Below are 25,244 nucleotides of genomic sequence, written 5' to 3' on the forward strand. Positions count from 1 at the left end.
TTTGGCAGTAAAACGAGGCTCCTCAGGCGAGAAAAAAACCTCACCCAGATGTATAGCCCTGTTGGAAAAAATATAAATGGACTGTTTGAAAATGTGCAGATAGTTTTTTTATATGAATCACATGTTTATTTGGCATACCCCCGACGACATTGCGTGTACCCCAGTTTGGGAATACCTACTCTATGGTTAAAAAAAAAAAAGTTTGGCATTTTATTTTATAAAGTGGTTCATTGCATCATACAATGATGTGTTAGAGAGCAACTACTGTAATTAACCTATTGTAAAAATAATTAAATAATTAAAAGTAGCCGAGACAATGTTTCAGAATTCACAGGCAGTCCAGCATATTTAGGTTGGAGGAAAAGTCAATGCAAATAATTGTTGAATTAAAATGTTCTGCTGACAAGTCCACAACAGTTAGCCACTGTTTTTTATTTATTTCAGACTACTTAAGAACATAGAAACAGGAAGTCTAGGGACCATGCAGTAGCCTATACAAAAATGCAAGTTTCCACTCTCCATATCTGATTGCACTGTCATGAGGTATTCTGTCAAGCTGCCGAAAACAATAGACTGCGCAAAAAGAGCACAACCATGTCGATTATGTTGTGTAAATTCAACTAAATAGCTACGTCAATGCAATGTGATTACATGAATTAAAAACGAGTTAAATGTAATCAAAAATGTAATCTACGTAATCCCCAAAAGTAATTATTTAGCATGAGGGCCATAAACAATAACTAGTAATGCTGCATACTCCAAGAAAGGTTAAAATCTCCCCTTTCTGGTAAATATAGTTATAAATTGCTGAGCTGTAGTCACTTCTCAGGACACAAAATATTATACATCATATAAAATATTTCATATTTGTATTTCCTATTAAACAGAACTGTATGAACAAGGCTCGAAATTACTTATATGCTTTCTAAATATAGTATAATCAATTTATAAAACCACTAACTATAAGATGTCACCTTCCTTATAACTGTAAAACACACATTTGTCTGTTTAGTGTTAGAGAAAATGTGCATATTTTCAAAAGGTCTCTCTTGATCAAAATGTCTGCCCCCATCGCTGTAAACGTCTCACAGAGCTCTAGCTTGGCTTCCTGAACTCGTTAGGAACTCGCCTTTCATTTCATATTAATATTGTCAATCTATGACAAACAAAGTGTTTGTTTCAAATCTAGAATTATTTTAGATAATGGCTATCGACGATCTCTCCTGCAGCGCTATGATGTAAGGATTGCAGGCATGTGCTTTGTCAGTGGCTGTGACGTAGGGTTCAGCCAGGAGTTCATGTAAAAATGGCAGGAGGGACATCCCAGCTTCAACTGGTTTCATATTTCCCATCCTAGGTCACACAGGCTCAGAAAATATACTACTGTGTCCGTGGGAATAAAAGCTATCACTCAGTGCAATGCAGTGTATAACATACAGTCAGATTTAACAGGTGAACAGACAGTTTATCTTTTACATTGAAGTATGTATGCAACTACTGTAAAAAACATGTTGAGTAGCCTAGACAATGTTTCAGAATTCAAGGGCAGTCCAGCATATTTAGGTTGTGGGAAAAGTCAATGCAGAATCACACAGGTCCCATAAACAGGGGACTTTAAATCTAAGAGGTTTTTAAGTAAGAGGAAATAACTAGGAAACTATGTTGACTCAAACACTTTTGCCCAGAGGGTGAGGTGGTCTATTCCAGAATAGACACTTGTGTGTGTTTGAATTCAGCAGACTTTTACTGTAGCTGGCAGGCATAGCAGTTGAGCATGTAGCTTAAGCTCTAGTCTATGCTGGGGAATAACCTACCTGTGTGTGTTAGAGTAGGCTGTGGGTGAGGAGCTGGCCCTCTCTCTGAGCAGGCTGTCCCAGGAGTCGTCACCCTGGCCCAGCTCTCCCGTTACCCAGTCAGGCAGGCCTGCAGTGCTCTGCTCCAGGCCCCGGCCACATAGAGGCTCGTCAAAGTAGATGGACTGGCAATGAGAAAAGGTGCAGAACTGGGCCAAACATAAGCAACATGGGCAGCCCACCAGCAGTATAGAACAGAAAGTATTCTATTTATAGTAGCTTACATCATCAGCGCACTTTAGTACTATACCGAGGATTGTTTGTTTACCATATATGTTGGTAGAGTCTTGAGACTGCCTGACTCTGGCTTGTGGCTGAAAGGGCCCTCCAGGACCCCTCTCCTGAGCATGTGCAGGAGCAGGCGGGCATACATGTTGCGGTTCTTGCGTCCCATCAGGCCCGAGCCAGATACACCTGGGTCACACAGCTTCTTGATCCACAGGGCACACCGCTGGCGCTCTGAGGTCAAATAGGGAGCAAGAAATTACAATCAATGCACTACTAACACATATGACAATTACAATTTATAGAACACTTGCTTTTTAGTAATACAACTCATTTTAACTGGCCTACCTGTCTTGTGGGGGAGTTTTAGGACATATGGTTTCATGTCAACCAGATGATGGTCAAACTCTGAGTCCAGTTTCTCCCATGTCTCCTCTTGTTTGTTCATAATGTCCTGCACATTGGGAATAACACACATTTAACGTGTTACTTTCGACTGGTTACTGTGTTTACATGCAAACGTGTCCACTCCGCCCTGGAGGGAATTATTTTATAAGCTATTTTATAAGCTATTGCTTAAAAAAAAACTTACGCAACTAAACTACAACTTCAGAACTAGAGGTTTCAATACAAATGTACCAAGTCTTTGCTGTTACTGTCATCAATTCGGCATCCCTGCATAGAACTAACGTTAGAAGAGTTAGCTACACAGACTGAGCCACCAACCTCAGCTGGCTAATAACAACTGAACCGTTGCTAGACACTTCGACTTGCATCGAGAAGGTGAGGACGGCATATCTATCCTACTAGCTATCTCTCACAACTGAATCCGACATATAGCTAGTTTGCCAATAATGGTGCAGCTAGCTAAGTTAGCTTTGTTAGCTACAGTATCAATCTGGCTAGCATCAGTTCTGTTACTAACAGTAGTTCAAGCAGCACATCAAAACGACAAAGTGGCCGCGCGCTTAGTATTCACTGCTAATTTGTATAAATTTTACTCGTTAGTTAGATAATTACGATATATTACACTTCAAGCTAACATTGTACAATAATACTGGAAAAGGTAGAATTATTGGCTTGTTATTACCAGCTTCTGCAGATCTAAACGGTTCAAACTTCTGCTACACAGACTGCGTCCTACGTCACATCCTTTTTCCTAAACAGAAAACGGGAGCGTCCTTGTTGTCATAGAAACTGTCAAAGCTGATGAAACAAGTGCTCGTGCTGTCATTCCAAAATGGTACCCTTTCTGTGCATTTGCAAGATGTTGCATTGAGTATAGAGTTAAATAGTTGTACATAATTCTGTGACGCAGACCTGCGTTTACTATGCACAGTTCTGTTTGGTTCTAGGTAAAAAAAAATTGTATAATAATTGGAAACAAGTAGCCTAGGCTAGGCCCATTTGTAAATAGTTTCAAATAGGACTATTTACAGGATTTGTATATATTTTTAAATGCTTTCAAATACTAATTAGTGGTTGGATTCGGCCACATTGTTTTAAAATACTGAAAGACAAACAATTTTTTTATTTAAAATACAAATATTTAAATATGCATAAATGTAGGCCTATTTGAACCCAGGTCTGCTGTGATGTTACTTTCGACTGGTTACTGTATGTTTACATGCAAACGTGTACACTCCACCCCCCAGAGTACATTTGAGCATTTTCGAAAATTCCACGTAACATTCTACACTATACATCAACTCAGCAAAATAATAAACATCCTCTCACTGTCATCTGCGTTTATTTTCAGCAAACTTAACATGTGTAAATATTTGTGTGAACATAAGATTCAACAACTGAGACAAACTGAACTGATATGTGACTAACAGAAATGGAATAATGTCTCCCTGAACAAAGGGGGGTCAAAAGGTAACAAAGGTAACAGTCAGTATCTGGCGTGGCCACCAGCTGCATTAAGTACTGCAGTGTATCTCTTCCTCATGGACTGTACCAGATTTGCCAGTTCTTGCTTTGAGATGTTACCCCACTCTTCCACCAAGGCACCTGCAAGTTCCCGGACATTTCTGAGGGGAATGGCCCTAGCCCTCATCCTCCGATCCAACATGTCCCAGACGTGCTCAATGGGATTGAGATCCGGGCTCTTCGCTGGCCATGGCAGAACACTGACATTCTTGTCTTGCAGGAAATCACGCATAGAACGAGCAGTATGGCTGGTGGCATTGTCATGCTGGAGGGTCATGTCAGGATGAGCCTGCAGGAAGGGTACCACATGAGGGAGGAGGACGTCTTCCCTGTAACACACAGCGTTGAGATTGCCTGCAATGACAACAAGCTCAGTCCGAGTATGCTGTGACACACGCCCCAGACCATGACGGACCCGCCACCTCCAAATCGATCCCGCTCCAGAGTACAGTCCTCGGTGTAACGCTCATTCCGTCGTCGATAAACGTGAATCCGACCATCACCCCTGGTGAGACAAAACCGCGACTCGTCAGTGAAGAGCACTTTTTGCCAGTCCTGTCTGTTCCAGCGACGGTGGGTTTGTGCCCATAGGCAATGTTGTTGCCGGTGATGTCTGGTGAGGACCTGCCTTACAACAGGCCTACAAGCCCTCAGTCCAGCCTCTCTCAGCCTATTGCGGACAGTCTGAGCACTGATGGAGAGATTGTGTGTTCTTGGTGTAACTCGGGCAGTTGTTGTTGCCATCCTGTACCTGTCCCGCAGGTGTGATGTTCGGATGTACCGATCCTGTGCAGGTGTTGTTACACGTGGTCTGCCACTGCAAGGACGATCAGCTGTCCCCCTGTAGCGCTGTCTTAGGTGTCTCACAGTACAGACATTGCAATTTATTGCCCTGGCCACATCTGCAGTCCTCATGCCTCCTTGCAGCATGCCTAAGGCACATTCACGCAGATGAGTAGGGACCTGGGCATCTATCTTTTGGTATTTTTAAGAGTCAGAAGAAAGGCCTCTTCCGTGTCCTAAGTTTTCAGAACTGACCTTAATCGCCTACCGTCTGTAAGCTGTTAGTGTCTTAACGACTGTTCCACAGGTGCATGGTCATTAATTGTTTATGGTTCATTGAACAAGCATGGGAAACAGTGTTTAAACCCTTTACAATGAAGATCTGTGAAGTTATTTGGATTATTACAAATTATCTTAGAAAGACAGGGTCCTGAAAAAAGGATGTTTATTTTTTTGCTGAGTTTACATGATAAGCCAAAATCATGATATTAATAGCAAACATTTACATAGTCTTTTTTATTTTTGTAATGGAAATGTTTAGGCCTATTATCAATATCGTGAATTTGCCGTACTATTTATAGGGCTAGCTGGATTATTGGTTTGCGAAAGTGATTGAACGTGTTTTTTCAGCAAGCAATGCCCTTCTTTATTCATTAGGGTCGTTCAACTAAAGGAGTTTATTTTCTGTGCCTTTATTGTAAGTAGAAATTGGGCACCAATAATGAATGTTATATTCAATGAATATAGACCACATGGAGAATTTGATCAAACGTTGTATATGAAAAGACTAGCTAAAAATTCAACATTTTGTCATCCCTCTGTGACTTCCAGGAAGGTTCTTAACCCACTTAACCCAAACGTTTCTCCAAGTTTTCACCATCATTGTAAAGCCCTAGTTATTTTGTTGCTTTGATAAAGTAATTCCTGAAGAGTTTGTGATTAATGATTCATTAAGGTTAAAAAATAAGTCCCTCATTTTAACGTCAACGCTTATGTAACCTGAACTCTCGTTTTTAATATGGTAAAACTATTCCCTTTTAAACATATATTTTTCTAAATAAACATGTAACATCTGATAGTCAAATCATAATGTAAAAGCAGGTGGGATTGTTCTACTCTTTTGGTAATTTTCTGGTGTTGTGTAGTGGAAAACTGAGTGAGTTGAGAACATGTAAACTCTGTTACCAATAGATAGACAGGCTAGAAACGTTTTAACAATTTCATTTTCTTGTGTGAAGCATTCAATTGCACCTCCCTCTTGCACACAACAAGCTTCCATTCCCTGTCACAATGGGATTCATGGCTGATTTAAAATGAGATGATCTAACCTGTTATGGTCAAACCTATTACTTTATTTGGCACTTAATTAGGTACTTACTTTAGTCTTTTTTTACCTCTTGAGATGGGAAAAGTTTTTATTTTTTATTATTGAACATGTGCTCTTTATGGCAGAATGTTACAATGAGGTGAAATCCAAAGATTCTTTTCACCAAATCGCACATCTTAAAAGGAACCGAATTGGTGGAACGACCCAGAAATCGATGTGGTGAGGTAAGGTCACGCAGCCTGTTCACGATGAAAATAAAGAAAGCGGCGTGTGCAACAGAGGTAGATTTTGGAAACAAAGAAGGTTCAACTGTGATTGTCCCAGGTACAAACATATTTCTTACCAGAAATGATATAGGTCTACCCTTTATGAGCTAGCCTAAATACAGATTATTTTCTGAGAATAGCCCATCGCTGTAATAATACGCTTCATCCACATGATGGCAATGCCTTTTCTGCAATTTCCAACAGCAGCAGTTCAACACTGGATATCATATTATTGACGTCACTGAGAATGAAAAAGAAGCGCTCAGCGGTGGCTCTAGCAAAAGGGAAACCCGCTGTCCAGTGGCTATTTCGCAGTTGCGGTAGCCTATAGTATTTTAGTGCGCGTGTAGAAATACAAGTGAAGATACCTTGGAGTAAAACTGAACCGTACGACCGTGTAGCCTACTTTTTTTTCTGCAATGGCTGATTATCATCTTTTACATTATAGCGACTCAGCTGCGGTTGGGAACCGTTTCGCCCGCAAAGGTGCTCTGCGGCAGAAAAACGTGCATGAAGTCAAAAATCACAAATTTACTGCCAGGTTTTTCAAGCAACCGACATTCTGCAGTCATTGCACAGACTTCATATGGTAAGCATCAATGCTCTTGCGCACCCGTCATTGTGTGAAAGGGGATAGGAAAAGTTGGTGCGCTCTCGTCATTCCGGTCGTGTTAGTGTATTTCCTTGTTTACCCTATTTGTTTTGAATTATGCAAAATAGTTGCCATATGTAAAGTGTTAAAGGGTTTTGAGGCACTTCTATTAGACTCATAATGAGCCTATTAGGCGCTTACCCTCATCAAAATGTATAATTTGTTAATTCAAATGATAACTTAATTGGATGTAATAGTTATAAATGTTCAATAAATTCCATGATGCGAACAGTTAATGTCACATGTGTTATTCTCGTAAAATCATATGAAGCTTGCCAGTCACCTTAGAAAAACACCCTTCTGCGCGCTGATTGGCAACTAGAACTCAGCGCTCCCGAATTGGGTATGGATTTAAAAATGTTTCTTTATTTAACTAGGCAAGTCAGTTAAGAACACATATTTACATTGACGGCCTAGGAACAGTGGGTTAACTGCCTTGTTCAGGGGCAGAACGACAGATTTTTACCTTGTCAGCTCGGAGATTCGATCTAGCAACCTTTACTGTTACCGGCCCAACGCTCTAACCACTAGGCTAACTGATGTTAATGGGCAAATTGTTTTCCCAACCAGGCCATACTAAACTCGCCCCATAATTACTCATCTTGCCAAGAAAGATACACCCCCTTAATCAGAGGCATGTCTGATATTTTTTGTTCTCTAAAACGTTCATTAAGTAGGCTATTAAATTGATCTTTCACGTCTTTTGAAGTCTAATTTCCCTCCTCCACACATCTTGCCATGCTCATGTCTTATAGCCTGGAAACGTCTAAACCCGCCATCTACTGTAAATGAGTACCATCAAATGATATAGCAGTAACCCTACTTCTAGCTCTGGTCCAGGGCATTAGTGTGCTTTCCTTTACTAGTTGAGGAAAGCACACTAATGCCCCCCTGGACCAGAGCTACACCACTGGGCACAATGTCAGGTAATCTAATTAGTTTACATTTGGTTGAGATGTCAACTAACGTGAATTCCAAAAATGTCACTTCATTGGATTTAGGTTTAAAAAAAATAAAATGCCCTTAAGTTTACTTTTTGCAAATCCAAATTGATTCAATGTCACATTGTGTTGAAATGACATGAAAACAATGTTGATTGAACCAGTTTTTGCCCAGTGGGACCCCACTGTATGACTTACAGGTAAGACCATCTGTCCTGTCACTCACTGCTCCTTCTCACTGCTTTTCACAGGGGCTTTGGGAAACAAGGATTCCAGTGCCAAGGTAACCCAGTGTTCTGCCTGTGTACATTTTACACGTGCACACTCATGTTAGCTTAGCATTAGGTATCCAGTTTCCATATACTGTATGATGCACTTCCTATAGTTCCAGTAACAGTTAATCACTAATATTCATACCACTGTACAGGGGATGTTGAACCTTCCACAAGCCAGTTTGGTTGATGTCAAATCCATTAGCAATCTACAAGTGAAGATGCCAGCTGCTTGTTCCTTTGTGCAGTTACTGTACGTCTCAAAGCCCTGCTCAGAGTGCAACAATGTCTGCTATTCTTTGAAGAGCAAGGATACAGTCAGTGAAGGCTTCTAAATCCGCCAGCACCAAAGTACTTCCCCATAGACAACTGTTTAGACAAATGTTATGTAGTGTAGTCTAGTAGGGCTCAGAGTGCGTTAAACTGTTCCGTCCAGACTGAGGTGATGACTGGCTAGTCGCTGGCTGGAGATTTGACTGCTCTTACATGTATACTTGATGCAGTCTGTTCTCCTGAAGTGTAAACCCATCATATCATAATTCTATTCTCATTATTGTTCAGACAAGATGCTGCGTCTTTCTTATAGCTTGTTGATAATCAGGTCATTATTCACTCTTCCTCTAACTCTTAATATCTGCCAAAAACCTTGGATGGGGCCAGTGTTCTCAAATTTACTTCAAAAGTGCAGCATGGTCACTTTTCAGGCTTCTTCCAAATATGGCATTCGTTAACAGTCTTCCACAGAAAAGTAAAACTACAGTACACTGCCTCCGTCGGTGAACTTTCACATTCTGTTTGATGAATTAATGTGCATGCAGAGCCACTTATTATGACTAAATACCAACGCATCAGTTCTATTATTCACAGCTGGAGGCCTTTGATTAGTCATTTCTAGGCTGGTTGGAAAAGTTAGTGAAGGATTTACAGCAATACCCAAGTTCCCAGTACCTGAAATGTGATTGTGTGTTTGAATCTCTTGGAGTCAGATTATAGCTATGTAGAAGGGTAAAGGAAAACTGACTGTTAGATTGTAAGAAATAGCAAATCTACATTCCCAAAATAACCACTGAATTCAGAACAGCAAAATATAATTCCATGCCAAAAGTTTATTGGACATTTGCGCATCACCAAGGGGGGATGAACGTCATGTAGAACCTATAGGATGTAGAAAAACATTAGTACTAAGTAATCAAAGCAAATCACATTTGAAATGCCATACAAATTGACACTTACCTTAAAGCCCATCATTCATGCATCAATTGCCAATGTCTGTGGGGAGAAACATTTGTCAGTCATCCAAATTAGACTACTGTACACATGTAGTTGTAACAGTACATTACCTGAGGATAGGATACTGCACTCCTTTGGATCCAGCACTTGGTCTAAGGAGAGGCTGGTTAGGCACAGGTTTACTGATATTGTGGGATACAACACTAACAGAGGGCTGGGCTGTGTCTCCTGGGGAGTAGAGGGTGTTGGAGAAAACCACTGCCTCGTTCATAGTCGTTATGGTTCTGAAAAATAATGCTGGATGCAGGTAGAACAGGATCATGGGAGCTGGTGGGGCCCAACACTCTGCTTGATCCATGGGGCCGGTTCTTGCTGCTCAGCAGCAGAGGGAGATGTGTTTCCTTTACCTTGCTGGCCACCAGTGGATTCTGGAGAAGGGTGGATATGTCTGGGCTGCCACCAATAGGAGGCCCAACATTCTGAGAGGCCTTTGGAACCCATAAGGGCAACCCACGGGGGTATTGGTTAACAGGTCCTGCTACCTCAGTAACACTGGGTCTTGAAGTCTTCTCTGGGAGCTTCTGGTTGCTTGGGACTTGTTCTGGTTGCTCAGGGACTGAAGGACAATAATTACAACATGCCATTAATTGTGGTATTATGCCAACTGGTAATGTAATGGTATATCAATCTGATTATAATATATTCAATATGACAGATATGATATGACACTACACATGCAATGGGAGAGCCTGGAGGAGTGGAGAGACAACATCTGTCCCTCGGTGGTAACACACCAGCAGTATTCTGTAGAGTCGTTTCACTGCTTTGGGGTGTACAGGCCCTCGTTACACTGGGGTACATAGGCGCCAGGAATATTAGGGGTATTGGCTCTAGCCTGCAGGGTCAGGATAGAACGTTTAGACGTTCAGCCTCAGGTAGCTTATTAAGTTAATAACGTGATCATTTAACATTACATGAGCTGATACACATTTATACATCAATATCACCATTAAATACAAAATACTATGAGTGTTGGCAATAGCCCAAAATGACAGGAAACATAGCAGATGGAGTTACTTCAGTCCCACCAGAAACGTTCTTTGGTTTTGTATTCAGAACTTGAAATTCAATATTTGAATGTGTAGTGCACAAATGTAATTTATAAATTGATAACATGATTTGAAACTTAATCAAATTAATGTTGCAGTTTAAAACTCAGTTTATTTTTTATAAAAAACACGTTTCTGCATGCACATTGGTTACTATTCTACTACAAGGAAAGCAAAGTTTTCTAAGCAAACCCAAATCTTAGGAGTTGGACTTAATGCATCAGTTATTGCGATGGTGCTTCCAGTTTAGATAGATAAATGTAGTGAAGTCTCCTTGGCAGGGCCGGTTCTATAGGGTGGATAAGCTGGGCATGGACCCCCATAAAGAATGTGCCCTCCCTCAGTTGTTGCCCCATAAAGTGTTATGAATTGCAATGGCCCGGTTTTACCAATGTAGTGCCGCAAGGCCTGCCAGTAGTTCAGACGGTACAGAGGCTATATGCTGGGTGCGCTCATGATCTGAAGGGGATGTAATATTTAGTAGTTAAAAATCCGAAAATGGATTCTGATTGGGAACCTAGCCATGCAATGTAAATAAGGTACTGCCTTGACTACTTTATTTAGGAAGCTAATTTGACCCCGCACTGGGTGGGATCCAATGGACTTTCACAGAGAGCGATGTCAAGCAGCCTGCTGGCCCAACCGCCGAGGTTGAGAGCCTAGCAGCAAATTTAATATTGGCTCATCAAGAGTGACGCAAAGTAAAATCGCAACCGCTGCAAGCGAACCCCACTCAGTTCTTCAAAAGATATGGCAGGCCTTTGTCAGCAATGCCGACTGCAGTTGGCACTGAAACATTAGGGACATCACAGCAATGTGCAAACACTCTTCACCCCGAAGAATGTATTCAGTGAAGAGATGCATGTTAGATCAACGAAAAGCCCAGCTGGCATTTGAGCGGGACATTTCAAGTACATTTCACCAGGAAGGAGAATGGATCAGAAAGGTTCGAGGTTCAGCACAGCAACTTTAAAAATGATCAGCTACAGCCTTTATGGCCCTGGCTGCCGTGCCAGAGTTAATACAATTCCCTCATGTAAACCTACTGGTTGTTCGGTAGATTTTACGCAAACTATAATTTAGGCCTTTGCTTTTTACTGCAATGCATCTTTTAGATACGTGATTGTCATTGCTTGCACGTGTAACCAGTGTTAAATGGCTAGCTAGTTAGTGGGGTGCGCGCTAATAGCGTTTCAAATCGGTGGTTTCACTTGCTGAGACCTTGAAGTAGTCGTTTCCCTTGCTCTGCAAGGGCCTCGGCTTTTGTGGCGCGATGGGTAAGTGTTTCGACGGTGACTTGGTGTACAGACAGTGTCTGGTTCGAGCCCAGGTAGGGGCGAGGAGAGGGACGGAAGCAAAGGTGTTACACATGGGACTAATTGCTAGATCTACAGCTTTGCGTCATTTGATGGTATAGGGACAATGACCAATGTAGCCTACTGGTTGTGTGGCGAGGTGAGCCCTGGCAGGCGCTCCTGTGGTTTGACTGTTCACCTTGTTGGTGCCGAAGTTGGCAGCTAACGTTACTTTTTCAGAGCGCTGACCGGCGATAGCCTTCTGTCCAGGGCCCTGAATTAATGTTACGGTGTGCCTTTTTAAATGAGCGCATCTTGGGCTACCAGTCTTCATGAGGCTCTTCAACATTGTGTACAAAATGACAGTTTCGTATATGGCTGCATTTCAGATAGGCCTGGATTGTTTAAGTTGCAGTAGTATAACCAATAGTGTAGCCTACTGAAAGTAATAAGTAAACTACATTACAGTGTGCGATAATATTGACATCACTTTGACAGTAGCTTATGACAATGTGTGGGCCTCTCCCTGCCTTCACGCGTTGTGCTCAGAATGGACATTCTCTTAATTGGAGCCGATTCAAATTGGCTACTACCATGTATGACATTTCACAGCCATGCATATAGAATATGCACCTAGTTAGAAACTCCCACAGAAAATATTTTGCACCTGGAGAAGTAGCAGCTTGGTTACAGTCATTGCATGAAATGTATGAAAAGTCGCTCTGGAACAGAGCATCTGCTAAATGACTAAAATGTAATTGCATAGTGTCAAGTGTGAGCCTATAGTTGTATTTAGTGAAGTTTAAGCCATGTAGTGGGGCACATTCTCTTGTGTTATTATATAAAGCAACGGTTGTGTACAGCAATACTAAACCCAACATGTTCCATGTTTAATAAACTGAAATAACATCCCAGAAATGCATGCATATGCACAAAAAAAACCTTCAAATTGGTTTACATCCCTGATAATCTATCCCGTGCAGCTGGGCGTCATGAGGCCCATTGTCGTGCCATTCATCCACCGCCTCATGGTTCAACATAATGCACAGCCCCATGCATCTGTACACAATTCCTGGAAGCTGAAAAGCTTCCATAGTAGCGGTATCTCACAATGTGTCCTCACTGTACATGTTCCTGAGAGTCTTAGAGTTCAGGAATGGAGTGTTAAGATAGTATTTGAGGTACTAGAGCCACATTCATAAGAACATTAAATATGCCACATTGGATTCAGGAACCACTGTTTGTACAGCCAGCTCACCATGGTGTTTCACTGTTTCCATCTACCTTTCCTGGCAGACAAAGTACCAGAATGTTTTCAATTCAAATGCAGCCAACTTGATTAAACTTCAGTAAGCTTGAAAAACAATACAACTAAAATCGCCTATAAATATTGAGTTGGAATAGAATTAAGACTGAACAGTCATGAAATACAGTTAACTGTTTCAAATTTGTGCAACAAGAGAATTTACATTGAATTTCTGGTGGCACCGAAATCACTCCATACGCATTTTGCCAAGGACAAGCATACTGGCCAGGGAAACTGGAATAGTAGCAGTTTAAACTCCATAAAAGGTAATAGTTTAAGAAACCTTGCCCTAGGCTATGGTTCAGGACCAAAGGGGGGGCCCTGGGCATGTCAAAGGTCAGTCACTACAATACATCTACACCATTCTTAAGTTTGTCATCATGACCATTTCTCATTTGGGGCTTAGGCCAGGGTTCTTAAACTTGAGCTTAAGAGACAAGACTAGAGGCTAAAACATTTAAAAAACAAAATAGTACATCAGGTCAAATCAAAGTAATGTGACATTTTTCAAAATAAGTTGCTTAAATCATAATATTGTGTTAAGTCAAAACAAAATTTCAATTATCAAAAGAGCAGAAAACAGCTTACCATTTGACAGGTAAACTAGTACTGCCTACAAACAGCAAACAGAGCCAAGAGACCCTGAAACAGCAGGGGGAATGATTAGTAAAAGGGCCAGCACACCTTCAACAATACAACTTATTGAAGACAACCCATTTCTTTCCTTAGTGTCAAAGAGCCATAGCAATCAGCTCAGTTGTAGAACTCCCCAGTAGCTATGGCATAGCAACAGACAGCTTGCTAGAGCCTTCCGGTTTTAACTGTGAGAGTGCTGCTCTCTCCTTGTATTGGCACCTTGACTCTCCTAGGTTCCAATTAGAGACAGCTGGTGGCAATCAGTGACCTTATCATTTAACATAATGAATAGAGTTGACTTGTTTTCCTATTTCAGCATGACACACAAACCTATCTGTTTTACACAATACATTCCTATCTGCACATACTTCAACATTGCACCCTCCCAAACAGGTTTCAGGTGTAGCCAATCTAGACATTAGACAAGATTTCCCCAATTGGGACAAATGAGCTGCATTTACACAGGCAGCCCAATTGTGATATTTTGGGTCACATTTTCATACAAAAAAGATCAGAATTGGCTGTCTGTGTAAAGCAGCCATAGAGGGATAGACAGGGAATGCTTGTGGTAAGGAAAATCATCAATACTATCATACCCCATGTTGAGATAAGTCACAGAAAAAATGAAGGAGCTTGATAAGGTTTAAAAACAGTGCAATCATTTCTGTGACTCTCAGTAACCTTCTAGTGTGATAACCATGGACTTGTCTCTGGGCAGTCTCTACCAGTGGAGGTTGCTGCGGACGGCTCATAATAATGGCTGGAACGGAGTGAATGGAATGGCATCAAACACATGTAAATCATGTGTTTGATGTATTTGATACCGTTTCACTCATTCCGCTCCAGCTGTTACCATGAACCCGTCCTCCCGAATGAAGGTGCCACCAACCTCCCGTGGTCTCTATAGAGTCAGACAGGGACACTACTACTGCACAAGGGCCCAGCTGTCCACACCATGTTACCATAGTCTCTGTCAGTGTAGTGTTCCTCTCAGGACACTTGATACACCAAGCCAGGTAACTGTGTGTAGACAGAGCAACGCTGAAGGTAAAGGCTGGAGAGGGAGGGAGAGATATAAAGGGTAGGTAGAGAGCCAGATTAAGAGTACAAAAGGAGAAAATAACAGGGAGGTAGCAGGCAAGGTGGAGAGATTAGGATGTAAAGGCTACGGGAGAGAATGAATGAGGGAGAGGTGAAGGAATGACAGAAGAGGAAGGAAATAGTGCGGGAGAGATAATGAGGGGAATGGAGGGAGAGAGAGTACAGGATCAGTAGGGAGAGAGAGAATGAGGGGAATGGAGGGAGAGAGAGGGTGTACAGGTTCAGTAGGGAGAGAGAATGAGGGGAATGGAGGGAGAGAGAATGAGGGGAATGGAGGGAGAGAGAGTACAGGATCAGTAGGGAGAGAGAGAATGAGGGGAATGGAGGGAGAGAGAGGGTGTACAGGTTCAGTAGGGAGAGAGAATGAGGGGAATGGAGGGAGAGAGAATGAGGGGAATGGAGGGAGAGAGAGTACAGGATCAGTAGGGAGAGAGAGAATGAGGGGAATGGAGAGAGAGAGAAAGGGTGTACAGGTTCAGTAGGGAGAGAGAGAATGAGGGGAATGGAGGGAGAGAGAGTGTGTACAGGTTCAGTAGGGAGAGAGAATGAGGGGAATGGAGAGAGAGAGAGGGTGTACAGGTTCAGTAGGGAGAGAGAGAATGAGGGGAATGGAGAGAGAGAGAGGGTGTACAGGTTCAGTAGGGAGAGAGAGAATGAGGGGAATGGAGAGAGAGAGAGGGTGTACAGGTTCAGTAGGGAGAGAGAGAATGAGGGGAATGGAGGGAGAGTGTGTACAGGTTCAGTAGGGAGAGAGAGAATGAGGGGAATTGAGAGAGAGAGAGTGTACAGGTTCAATAGGGAGAGAGAGAATGAGGGGAATGGAGAGAGAGAGAGGTGTACAGGTACATTGTAATGAAAAGAGAGCTAGTGCCGCTCCCCCCTCTCACCTCCTGAGGTCACGGTGCCTGGCCTCGGAGCCTCTGGCGTCCCTGTGCCCTTCTCATGCTAGCTCTGTCACAGCACAAGGTCACGATACAGAGTAGCGATGCTCCAGGGAGCAGGTCTGAAGGCTTAATTAACTGTCAGTCCACATCGCAGGTAGTAGTACACCACCAAGCTGCACTGCCACACGATGGGCCAAGCGCTGGAGAGTCCACTGATTTATCACCAATTTACCACTATTGAAATGAAAGGGAGAGGGGAGAGGTTTACTGTTTAGATTCACTCTATAGGACAGTGATTCATAAGGCCAGGAGTGATTGATAAGGCCAGGAGTGATTGATAAGGCCAGGAGTGATTGATAAGGCCAGGAGTGATTGATAAGGCCAGGAGTGATTCATAAGGCCAGGAGTGATTGATAAGGCCAGGAGTGATTGATAAGGCCAGGAGTGATTGATAAGGCCAGGAGTGATTGATAAGGCCAGGAGTGATTGATAAGGCCAGGAGTGATTCATAAGGCCAGGAGTGATTCATAAGGCCAGGAGTGATTCATAAGGCCAGGAGTGATTCATAAGGCCAGGGATGGTATTCTCACAGCACCTCAGAGTAGGAGTGCGGATCTAGGTTCAGGTTCTCCCTGTCCATGTAATCTTATTCAGTATAATATAAAAAGCAAAACTGATCCTACACTCTTAGAAAAAATGGTTCCAAAAGTTTTTTTAGCAGAGAGATAGGGTTCTACCAAGAACCATTTTGATCAGAAGAACCTGTTTTAGAAGACAAGGGTTATTTGTAAGGCAAAGGGTTCTACCTAGAACCTTTAACATCCTAAGAACTGTTTTTTGAAGAAAGGATTCTTTGATGATTCTTTGGGACGCAAGAAGGGTTCGACTTAGAACCACACTCTGAGTTTACAAAACATTAAGGACACCTTCCTAATATTGAGTTGCATGGACTCTACAAGGTGTCTAAAGCGTTCCACAGGGATGCTGGTCCATTTTCACACAGTTGTGTCAAGTTGGCTGGATGTCCTTTGGGTGGTGGTCCATTCTTCATACACACAGGAAACTGTTGAGTGTGAAAAACCCACCTACTACCATACCCTGTTCAAAGGCACTTACATCTTTTGTCTTGTCCATTCACCCTCTAGACGGCACACATACACCATCCATGTCTCAATTGTTTCAATGCTTAAAAATCCTTCTTGAATCTGTCTCCTCTCCTCCCCTTCATCTACACTGATTGAAGTAGTTTAACAAGTGACATCATTAAGGGATCATGTCATGGAAAGAGCAGGTAGCAGGTGTCCTTAATGTTTTGTACACTCAGTGTGTATAATATTTCCCATCATGCTCTATTGCAGGGAGATTTTCAGAATTGTTTTTTTTTTACGGTAAAATCTGTGTTTTTGAATTGGTTGGTTGATTCATTTTATGCTACACAAAGATACATAGCATACAGTTTTCTAAACTAATTCAATCTGTTAGTAATGTGATTTATTGCACCTGTTACTGAGATGGTTGTTCCAGTTTAGATGTTTGAGGTAGTCACTGTATTAAATCTTCCCTTCCCTGGCAGTTATACTGAATACAGGTTTCAGCTGATTAGCAATTCCACTTGTTGGATATCTTTACTCTGGCTGGATTCCAATAGGAATTACACATCACATTGCAAGCTATCATAATGTGACTTACAGGTCTGATGTGGCCTGTAAACCATAAGACTGGTGGAACCATACTATGAAGGACCCTCCAAAGAAAAAAGGTTTCTCGGTAGAACCCTTCATTGAGGGTTCTGGATAGAATCCTCTCCTAAGAGTTCTACCCAGCACCAAAAAGGATTCCCCTATGGGGACAAACCGAAGAACCCTGTATGGTTCTACTTAGTTCAGCACTCCCCCTCTGAGACACTTTATGATCATGTGACCTGACCAGGACAAACTCTGGGTCATTAAGCTACAAGGTCAGGTTTGACCAAGTTATGCACACATCAGTCTGTTGGTATCAATATGGAACCTAGTTATCTGTTGTTAGTGCGAAGCATAGAATACGGAATTAGAATACTCATTTAATAGGATCTCTGTGGTGTGAAGTCTGTATCCCACTAATGCTATACTATACTTACTAGGGCATAATAGTGATACAATGGAACTCACATAATAAATGAATAACGGACCTGGCAGCCTAGTTAGTTGGGTTCTGGAGCACACAGTGGGCCAGCAGACGGAGTGGTTTTATTAAGTGTTGTTGGCCCACTGTGCAACAGTGATCGTGAAGATACAGTATGTACAAATGTATAATCTCACACATCTGAAAGCTAAAGCAACTGCCCGTTGTTTATACATGACCAGGCCTCTCTGCTCACAAGGCCAAATGGCTTAAGGTAATGGTCTGTTAGGACATAGGCCTACTAAGGACAGGTGGATGATCCATACATGAAACAATAACACAGCTCAAAGGAGATACAGTAAACATGTATTTTACAACAAATATAATGTTAACTGGAAGTACTATAATTCATTTTAAATAGCACAAAATGTTATATTATACCACTGACGTTCCAAAATAGATTATCTCAAACATTGCACACCACTAGACTACACATGAGACGTGTGAGTGCACTCTAGAACACCCATCATGAGAGTCAAGCTGGGGTGCGTTCAATTCGATTAAACGTTTGCTACTTTGCGTGACGGTTTCTACTGAACGACACTATTCCCAAAACATACTTCGACATTCTTCAACAGCCTTTGAGGTACGTTTGCTCTGTTTGATGGGTGTGGAGGGGTGTGGCTTGAAGCAGTGAATGACGTATTTAAAGGGCAGCGGAGCGTTCCACTACCCAACTCCTCCCCTTTTTTCAACTGGTCATTCTGAACAGCATCGTTTCCGTGTAATTGAACGTTACAGTACGTTCTTTTGTACAGTCAAAGTTGCAGTCATAATGTTACAAACTAAACAGTGTATTTTAGACAAAATAAACAACATAATGACTTTATCTAAGCATGAATGTAAATAAATACTATTGGTAACATATACAAATCCGATCTCTTACCTGAACCTGAGTAAATAGGCAGTTTGTAATTACACGCGATAGTGAGAGACAACAAACCATACAGGAGATGTATTAGCAATAGGCCTATACCTCAACGCCTGTATCGTCACAATCAACAAATGGTATGGGCTGGATTCTTCTCATGAGCAGAGTAGCCTAACCCTAATGCCATAACTCACATGGGAAGCTTGTGAGAGACAGGAGTGGAGCAGTGAGCTATGCATAGGACTGTAGGCCTATGTGGATGTGTTGGATGGTGGAATCCTCTCAGAGGGCTGTGAGCTGATGATCCATGCCCACCAACACACATTGAAAGTGGGATGATATGATAACAGATGCGTGTTCTTGGACGTGCAGAGTGCTTGTTCTTGGAAAGACCAGGGATCTGAAAAGTCTGCCAGTTGGATTCACATCCCAGGAGGTGTGTCTATGCTCCCTCTCTCTCAACTTCATGGGATGGACAGATACTGGCTTTTTGTAGTTCCTGTTCACTCAGTTGTGTGTGTGTGTGTGTGTGTGTGTGTGTGTGTGTGTGTGTGTGTGTGTGTGTGTGTGTGTGTGTGTGTGTGTGTGGTACAGTGGGTGGGGTACATTGTTCGAGAGTGTGTTAGGTTCATTGTTCAATGCCCTTGATATCTAGGCCTTTTCTTTAGATATTGAGAACTCACCTCCTATCATATTGCAAACAATTCCCACAGGACACAGGCTTCACTGAATCTCCCCTCACCACAGTAAAGACATCTCATCTTGAAATGGACTGAACTGAACTGAATACAATAAAATACAACTGAACAGAATAGAATAGAACAGAATAGAAACCTCAGCTTGAACTGAGAGGAGAGTATGGTTTATTAAGTAGGGCAATTCCACTGTAACAGAATGACACTGAGACTCAGATTTTTCACTTTAAAATGTATGTCTAACCCTAGTGCATACTGTACAGCACTGGCAGGGAATAGCTTTAGTCTGAATATGACCCCACTGCTTCCTCTATACCACAGAGGTCAGAGGCTACCTTATTTGCACCAAGGATGACAGTGAATGTTCTGTCATATATAGAGACCTTATGCATGACTGCTGAGAGTTGCCATGAGATGGTACAAATAATTTGTCCTAAGTCTTGGGATTCATACTTGTATGAATTTTTAACGCTTCATGATAGAGATCTCAATGCCTGTGCCTTTCTCCAACTGAATTCTGTTTATTTATTCAATGAGCTGTAAGTATGAGGCACTAGGCAAGCTTTTCAGTATAAGGATAATTAATATTTGCATCATACCTCACTGGGGACTATTTGGGCTTCAATCATACTTTTATATTTTAAGCAGAGAGGATATTGCACGCTTGTTGTATAACATAAATGTGTCATTCCTCTCCTGTGGCTATTGGGGCTTTAATAATACCGTTTCTATTTATTTAAACTAGAGTCTATGGGACTTGTACTGTAACATCATACTGTAACATTTGCGTCTCAATCTCACAGCATAATCTCCTGCAACAGCATCTCGTAAGCGATGCCAAGCTGACTGCGTTGAGTACAGGATGAGTTATGAATTACCCAGGGAGCATTTGCCCTATAAAGGAATTACTGGAAAGATGATGAAGTCCCTCTCTCTGTGATGGTACATTTATATCATTTGAACTGCTATTAGTTCATGGTTGCTGGGCCGTGGGCGGGTAAAGGGCTGCCACAGGGATCCCGCTGTGCAGTACGAAGGCCTGACAGCAGGTATCTCATTGTCCTGCAGCATTTTCCAGGCGACCAGCCTCCCTTGCCTCCTTTCTCTGCCCACCTCCACAGCAGAGGGTAGTGGAAGGGAGCGTGGGCCGGAGTAGTGGCGAGGTGAGACATCTTTATTGTAGTGTGTCTTAGTGTGGGAGGAGGCTGAGCACCCTGCAGCTCCCATGGGGCTGTGTACTCTACTCACTTGGAGCCATTTGGTTGGTATTACTCAGAATAGGAGTGTGTGTGTGTGTGTGTGTGTGTGATATCGGCCGGAGTGCGTGAGTGTGTGTGTGTGTGCATATGGCCTGTGTGCATGTGTGTCTGTGTGCGTGTCTGTGTATTAGGAGGATGGATGTGTGTGTGTGTGTGTGTATGTGTGTGCGTGTGTATAGGGAGGATGGATGTGTGTGTGTGTGCGTGTGTCTGTGTGTGCGTGCATATGGCCTGTGTGCGTGTGTGTCTGTGTGTGTGTCTGTGTATTAGGAGGATGGATGTGTGGTGTGTGTGTGTGTATGTGTGTGCGTGTGTATAGGGAGGATGGATGTGTGTGTGTGCGTGCGTGTGTGTGTGCGTGCATATGGCCTGTGTGCGTGTGTGTCCGTGTGTGTGTCTGTGTATTAGGAGGATGGATGTGTGTGTGTGTGTGTATGTGTGTGCGTGCGTGTGTATAGGGAGGATGGATGTGTGTGTGTGTGCGTGCGTGTGTGTGTGCGTGCGTGTGTATAGGGAGGATGGATGTGTGTGTGTGTGCGTGCGTGTGTGTGTGCGTGCGTGTGTATAGGGAGGATGGATGTGTGTGTGTGTGTGCGTGCGTGTGTGTGTGCGTGCGTGTGTATAGGGAGGATGGATGGATGTGTGTGTGTGCGTGCGTGTGTGTGACTGTGTAGAGGTCACAAGATCGGTTTCAAATTCCACGATTTATTTGCTTTCTTAGTTTCTTTCAGCAGTCTGTATGCATATTGTTGAGAGGTAGAGGTAACCGTGTTAACTAAGGTAATGCCTTGTTATTGGCCAGTCTATTTTGATCTGGTTCTAGTGGACTTTGTAAAGGTCACTGGCTGGGATCCATGGTCCACTGTGGAGACGTTGTATCACTGTCATATGGCCATGCTGAGAGACTGGCCCATTCACAGGCTGCCCCTCTCTCTCTCTCTCTCTCTCTCTCTCTCTCTCTCTCTCTCTCTCTCTCTCTCTCTCTCTCTCTCCTGCTTCTGTCTCTCTCTTCCTGCTTCTGTCTCTGTCTCTCTGCCTCCCCCCCTCTCTCTCTCTCTCTCTCTGTCTCTCTCTCTTTAACTGAAACATTCTTTCTCTTCCTCTCTTACTACCTATCCCGTCTTTCTGTCGTCTCTCACACAATTTGCTGAAATAATGCCTCCTGCCCGATCTAGCTTTTTCAGACAACCTGAGGAGTTGATGGGATGTGTGATATGAAATCGGGAATCATAAAACACATTGTCACCCCGGCAGAACTCTGTTTAGAATGAAAAAAACTGTAATTCAGCCATCAGGCAAGTGTTATGGAAGAGACCTTGTAAGTGAAGCAAAACAGATTGTCATATCAAGCGGATGAGATATTGATATTCAATATTAAAGGGAAAATCCACCTAAAATCACCTATTCCTTCAATTTAGTGTTAAATAACACTAATATGTGAGAACAAGATTTTTTGTGAAATGTTTCATTTTGACATTATAACAAGGTTGGTAGCAACATGGAAAATCGTTGTGGAAATCTGTTGCAGCTCAAGTCTACTACAAAATCCAAAATGCAATGCTATCTAGCAAACGTAGCTACACACAATAATACCGAAGACCATATCAGCATGTAACATAGGTAGTTAGCTGTAAAGTTGCCTAAGGAAACTGTACAGCTATCAATTTTAGGAGTCTACATTCGCACCATGTTCAACCTGCAGATCGATGTGCCTCACAGAGCGGAGTCTAACATTCACAACAGCAGATATACTTTTGAGAAGATGGGAAACATTGCCCTTGCTACTCGCGGTGCATTCTGGGAGATTCTGGGACAAGGAGCGTTCTCCTTCGAGGAGTGAATGGGAGTCTATTGGGCGCTAGCTCAAAAACCCAACATTAGCATGAATTTCATCAACAAGTAGTACAACATTTGAAATCTTTCCCAAGATGTGAGATAATTAACTTTCTATTTGTAGTATCTCAACCTTTGGATTTCTGATTTGATGTACTTTCGAGGAAAATAGGCACCTTTCTTGACATATACACTGACTTTGAGAAGGGATTGCGTGACGATTAGCTTAGCAACCGCGTGACGCAGCATGACTTTGTGAACGAGATTGGTCTACAGTCTGCTGAGTGGGGCGTTTACGTTCCTTCATTCATTGGATTCCTATCTCCTTTCTATAATATATCTGGCAACAGCATCATGCAATGCACCCTGGACTGAAGAGACAGACAAATGTGCTAGACCCTTAAATTATACATTTCTCGAGGTCGGAATATCGTAAAAATATGATCAATGGCTCATTCGAGAGAAGACATCTTCCTGAGTTATGACATCGGCCAGTATTGAAATCTGACAGGTATGATAGACGTTTTCACCATCTAAAAGTCCTATTCATATAGACTTCCAGTGTAGTGAGAGAGACATTATCACGGTTGTACGTAAATAGCGAACGGATTTCTTCCTGCTTAAACGCCAATAACTCAGATACACATGAAAACATGAAATGACCCAGGGAATCGATAGAACATCCCTCAGAGATGCACAAAAACAATATAACATTCAAAATGGGTGACACTTTCCTTTAAGTAGTCGGTCTTCCCCAATGCTGCCCAAATGTGGCAGTGTTAGCTTTTACTTAGCGTCAGTGAGTGTCAATGATGCCAGTTCTACGTGGATCCATCTATGACAGTGTGTGTGAGTGTCTGTGTGTGTTTGTGTCTGTGTGTGTTTGTGTCTGTGTGTGTGTGACTTGGATCAGTCATGGCCACAGTGACATGGATGTTCTCCTCTCTTCTCTCCTCTCCTCTCCTCTCTCGGCCCCGTGGCCCTTTGATGTGGAGTGGCTGTGGAGCTGGCAGTACCATCTGGAGAGCGTAGCCCACGGCCAGGAGGAGAGCAGGAGAGGAAAAGAGCGTCTGGACAGGGTCTAGAGATTTAGAGAGGACAGAGATGAGGGGAAGAAGGAAGTGTAGCATGAAGGACAACCCTAAGATACTATACCATGTTAACCTCTAACCTGTTACAGAAGGGAGAGAGAGGGGAAGATAAAGAGGAGAGGCCAGTGAGAAAGAGTCCAAGCTGGACATGGTCTAATGTGAGAGAAGGAGAGAACGAGTGAAAAAGAGAGACAGATGGAGAGGAAAAGGAAAGAGAGAGAGAAGGAAAGACAGCCTGGACACGGTCAGCCAGAGACTGGAGTGAGAAGGAAAGAGAGCCTGGACACAGTCTGCCAGGGACTGGAGAGAGAAGGAAAGACAGCCTGGACACAGTCTGCCAGGGACTGGAGTGGAAGGAAAGAGAGCCTGGACACAGTCAGTCAGGGACTGGAGTGAGAAGGAAAGACAGCCTGGACACAGTCTGCCAGAGACTGGAGTGAGAAGGAAAGAGAGCCTGGACATGGTCTGCCAGAGACTGGAGTGAGAAGGAAAGACAGCCTGGACACAGTCTGCCAGGGACTGGAGTGAGAAGGAAAGAGAGCCTGGACACAGTCTGCCAGGGACTGGAGTGAGAAGGAAAGAGAGCCTGGACACAGTCTGCCAGGGACTGGAGTGAGAAGGAAAGACAGCCTGGACACAGTCTGCCAGAGACTGGAGTGGAAGGAAAGACAGCCTGGACACAGTCAGTCAGGGACTGGAGTGAGAAGGAAAGACAGCCTGGACACAGTCTGCCAGGGACTGGAGTGAGAAGGAAAGACAGCCTGGACACAGTCAGTCAGGGACTGGAGTGAGAAGGAAAGACAGCCTGGACACAGTCTGCCAGAGACTGGAGTGAGAAGGAAAGACAGCCTGGACACAGTCTGCCAGGGACTGGAGTGAGAAGGAAAGAGAGCCTGGACACAGTCTGCCAGAGACTGGAGTGAGAAGGAAAGACAGCCTGGACACAGTCTGCCAGGGACTGGAGTGAGAAGGAAAGACAGCCTGGACACAGTCTGCCAGGGACTGGAGTGAGAAGGAAAGAGAGCCTGGACATGGTCTGCCAGGGACTGGAGTGAGAAGGAAAGACAGCCTGGACACAGTCTGCCAGGGACTGGAGTGAGAAGGAAAGACAGCCTGGACACAGTCAGCCAGGGACTGGAGTGGAAGGAAAGACAGCCTGGACATGGTCTGCCAGGGACTGGAGTGAGAAGGAAAGAGAGCCTGGACACAGTCTGCCAGGGACTGGAGTGAGAAGGAAAGAGAGCCTGGACATGGTCTGCCAGGGACTGGAGTGAGAAGGAAAGACAGCCTGGACACAGTCTGCCAGGGACTGGAGTGAGAAGGAAAGAGAGCCTGGACATGGTCTGCCAGGGACTGGAGTGAGAAGGAAAGAGAGCCTGGACATGGTCAGGCAGAGACTGGAGTGTGTGAAAGTTTGAGAAACATTCCAAAGTTCAAGAGCCCTTCAGATGTTAGGGGATTGTCAGCAGAAGTAAAATAAACAGTTTGCGGAAAAGGGACAGAAGTGGGTATTTAGTCTG

The 25,244-nt window shown here is 43.2% G+C and overlaps 2 protein-coding genes and 1 long non-coding RNA gene across 3 annotated transcripts in view; 1 reads left to right on the forward strand and 2 right to left on the reverse strand.

The window, feature by feature from the left end:
* Positions 1-3,230, reverse strand: part of cep112 (centrosomal protein 112) — a 194,617-nt gene extending 191,387 nt beyond the window's left edge. Inside the window, exons 1-4 of the mRNA XM_045720003.2 lie at positions 3,169-3,230; positions 2,427-2,532; positions 2,122-2,312; positions 1,815-1,978 (exon numbers count right to left, since the gene is read on the reverse strand). Of these exons, the coding sequence (XP_045575959.2) occupies positions 1,815-1,978; positions 2,122-2,312; positions 2,427-2,526 (455 nt within the window). The 5' untranslated portion in view covers positions 2,527-2,532; positions 3,169-3,230. The remainder of the gene's footprint in view (positions 1-1,814; positions 1,979-2,121; positions 2,313-2,426; positions 2,533-3,168) is intronic.
* A 3,414-nt stretch (positions 3,231-6,644) lies between these two features.
* The window catches only part of LOC106594070 (protein kinase C alpha type), a 283,350-nt gene continuing 264,750 nt past the window's right edge, over positions 6,645-25,244 (forward strand). Inside the window, exons 1-2 of the mRNA XM_045720006.2 lie at positions 6,645-6,975; positions 8,231-8,262. Of these exons, the coding sequence (XP_045575962.1) occupies positions 6,806-6,975; positions 8,231-8,262 (202 nt within the window). The 5' untranslated portion in view covers positions 6,645-6,805. The remainder of the gene's footprint in view (positions 6,976-8,230; positions 8,263-25,244) is intronic.
* On the reverse strand, positions 9,483-14,195 carry LOC106606717 (uncharacterized). The gene is made up of 3 exons (XR_001329115.3): positions 13,780-14,195; positions 9,592-10,097; positions 9,483-9,520 (listed from the first exon to the last, which is right to left on the reverse strand). It is a non-coding gene; the product is annotated as an uncharacterized LOC106606717 (long non-coding RNA).

Source organism: Salmo salar, chromosome 06 (assembly GCF_965601325.2).
Source record: "Salmo salar chromosome 06, fSalSal1, whole genome shotgun sequence".
Lineage (NCBI taxonomy): Eukaryota > Metazoa > Chordata > Actinopteri > Salmoniformes > Salmonidae > Salmo > Salmo salar.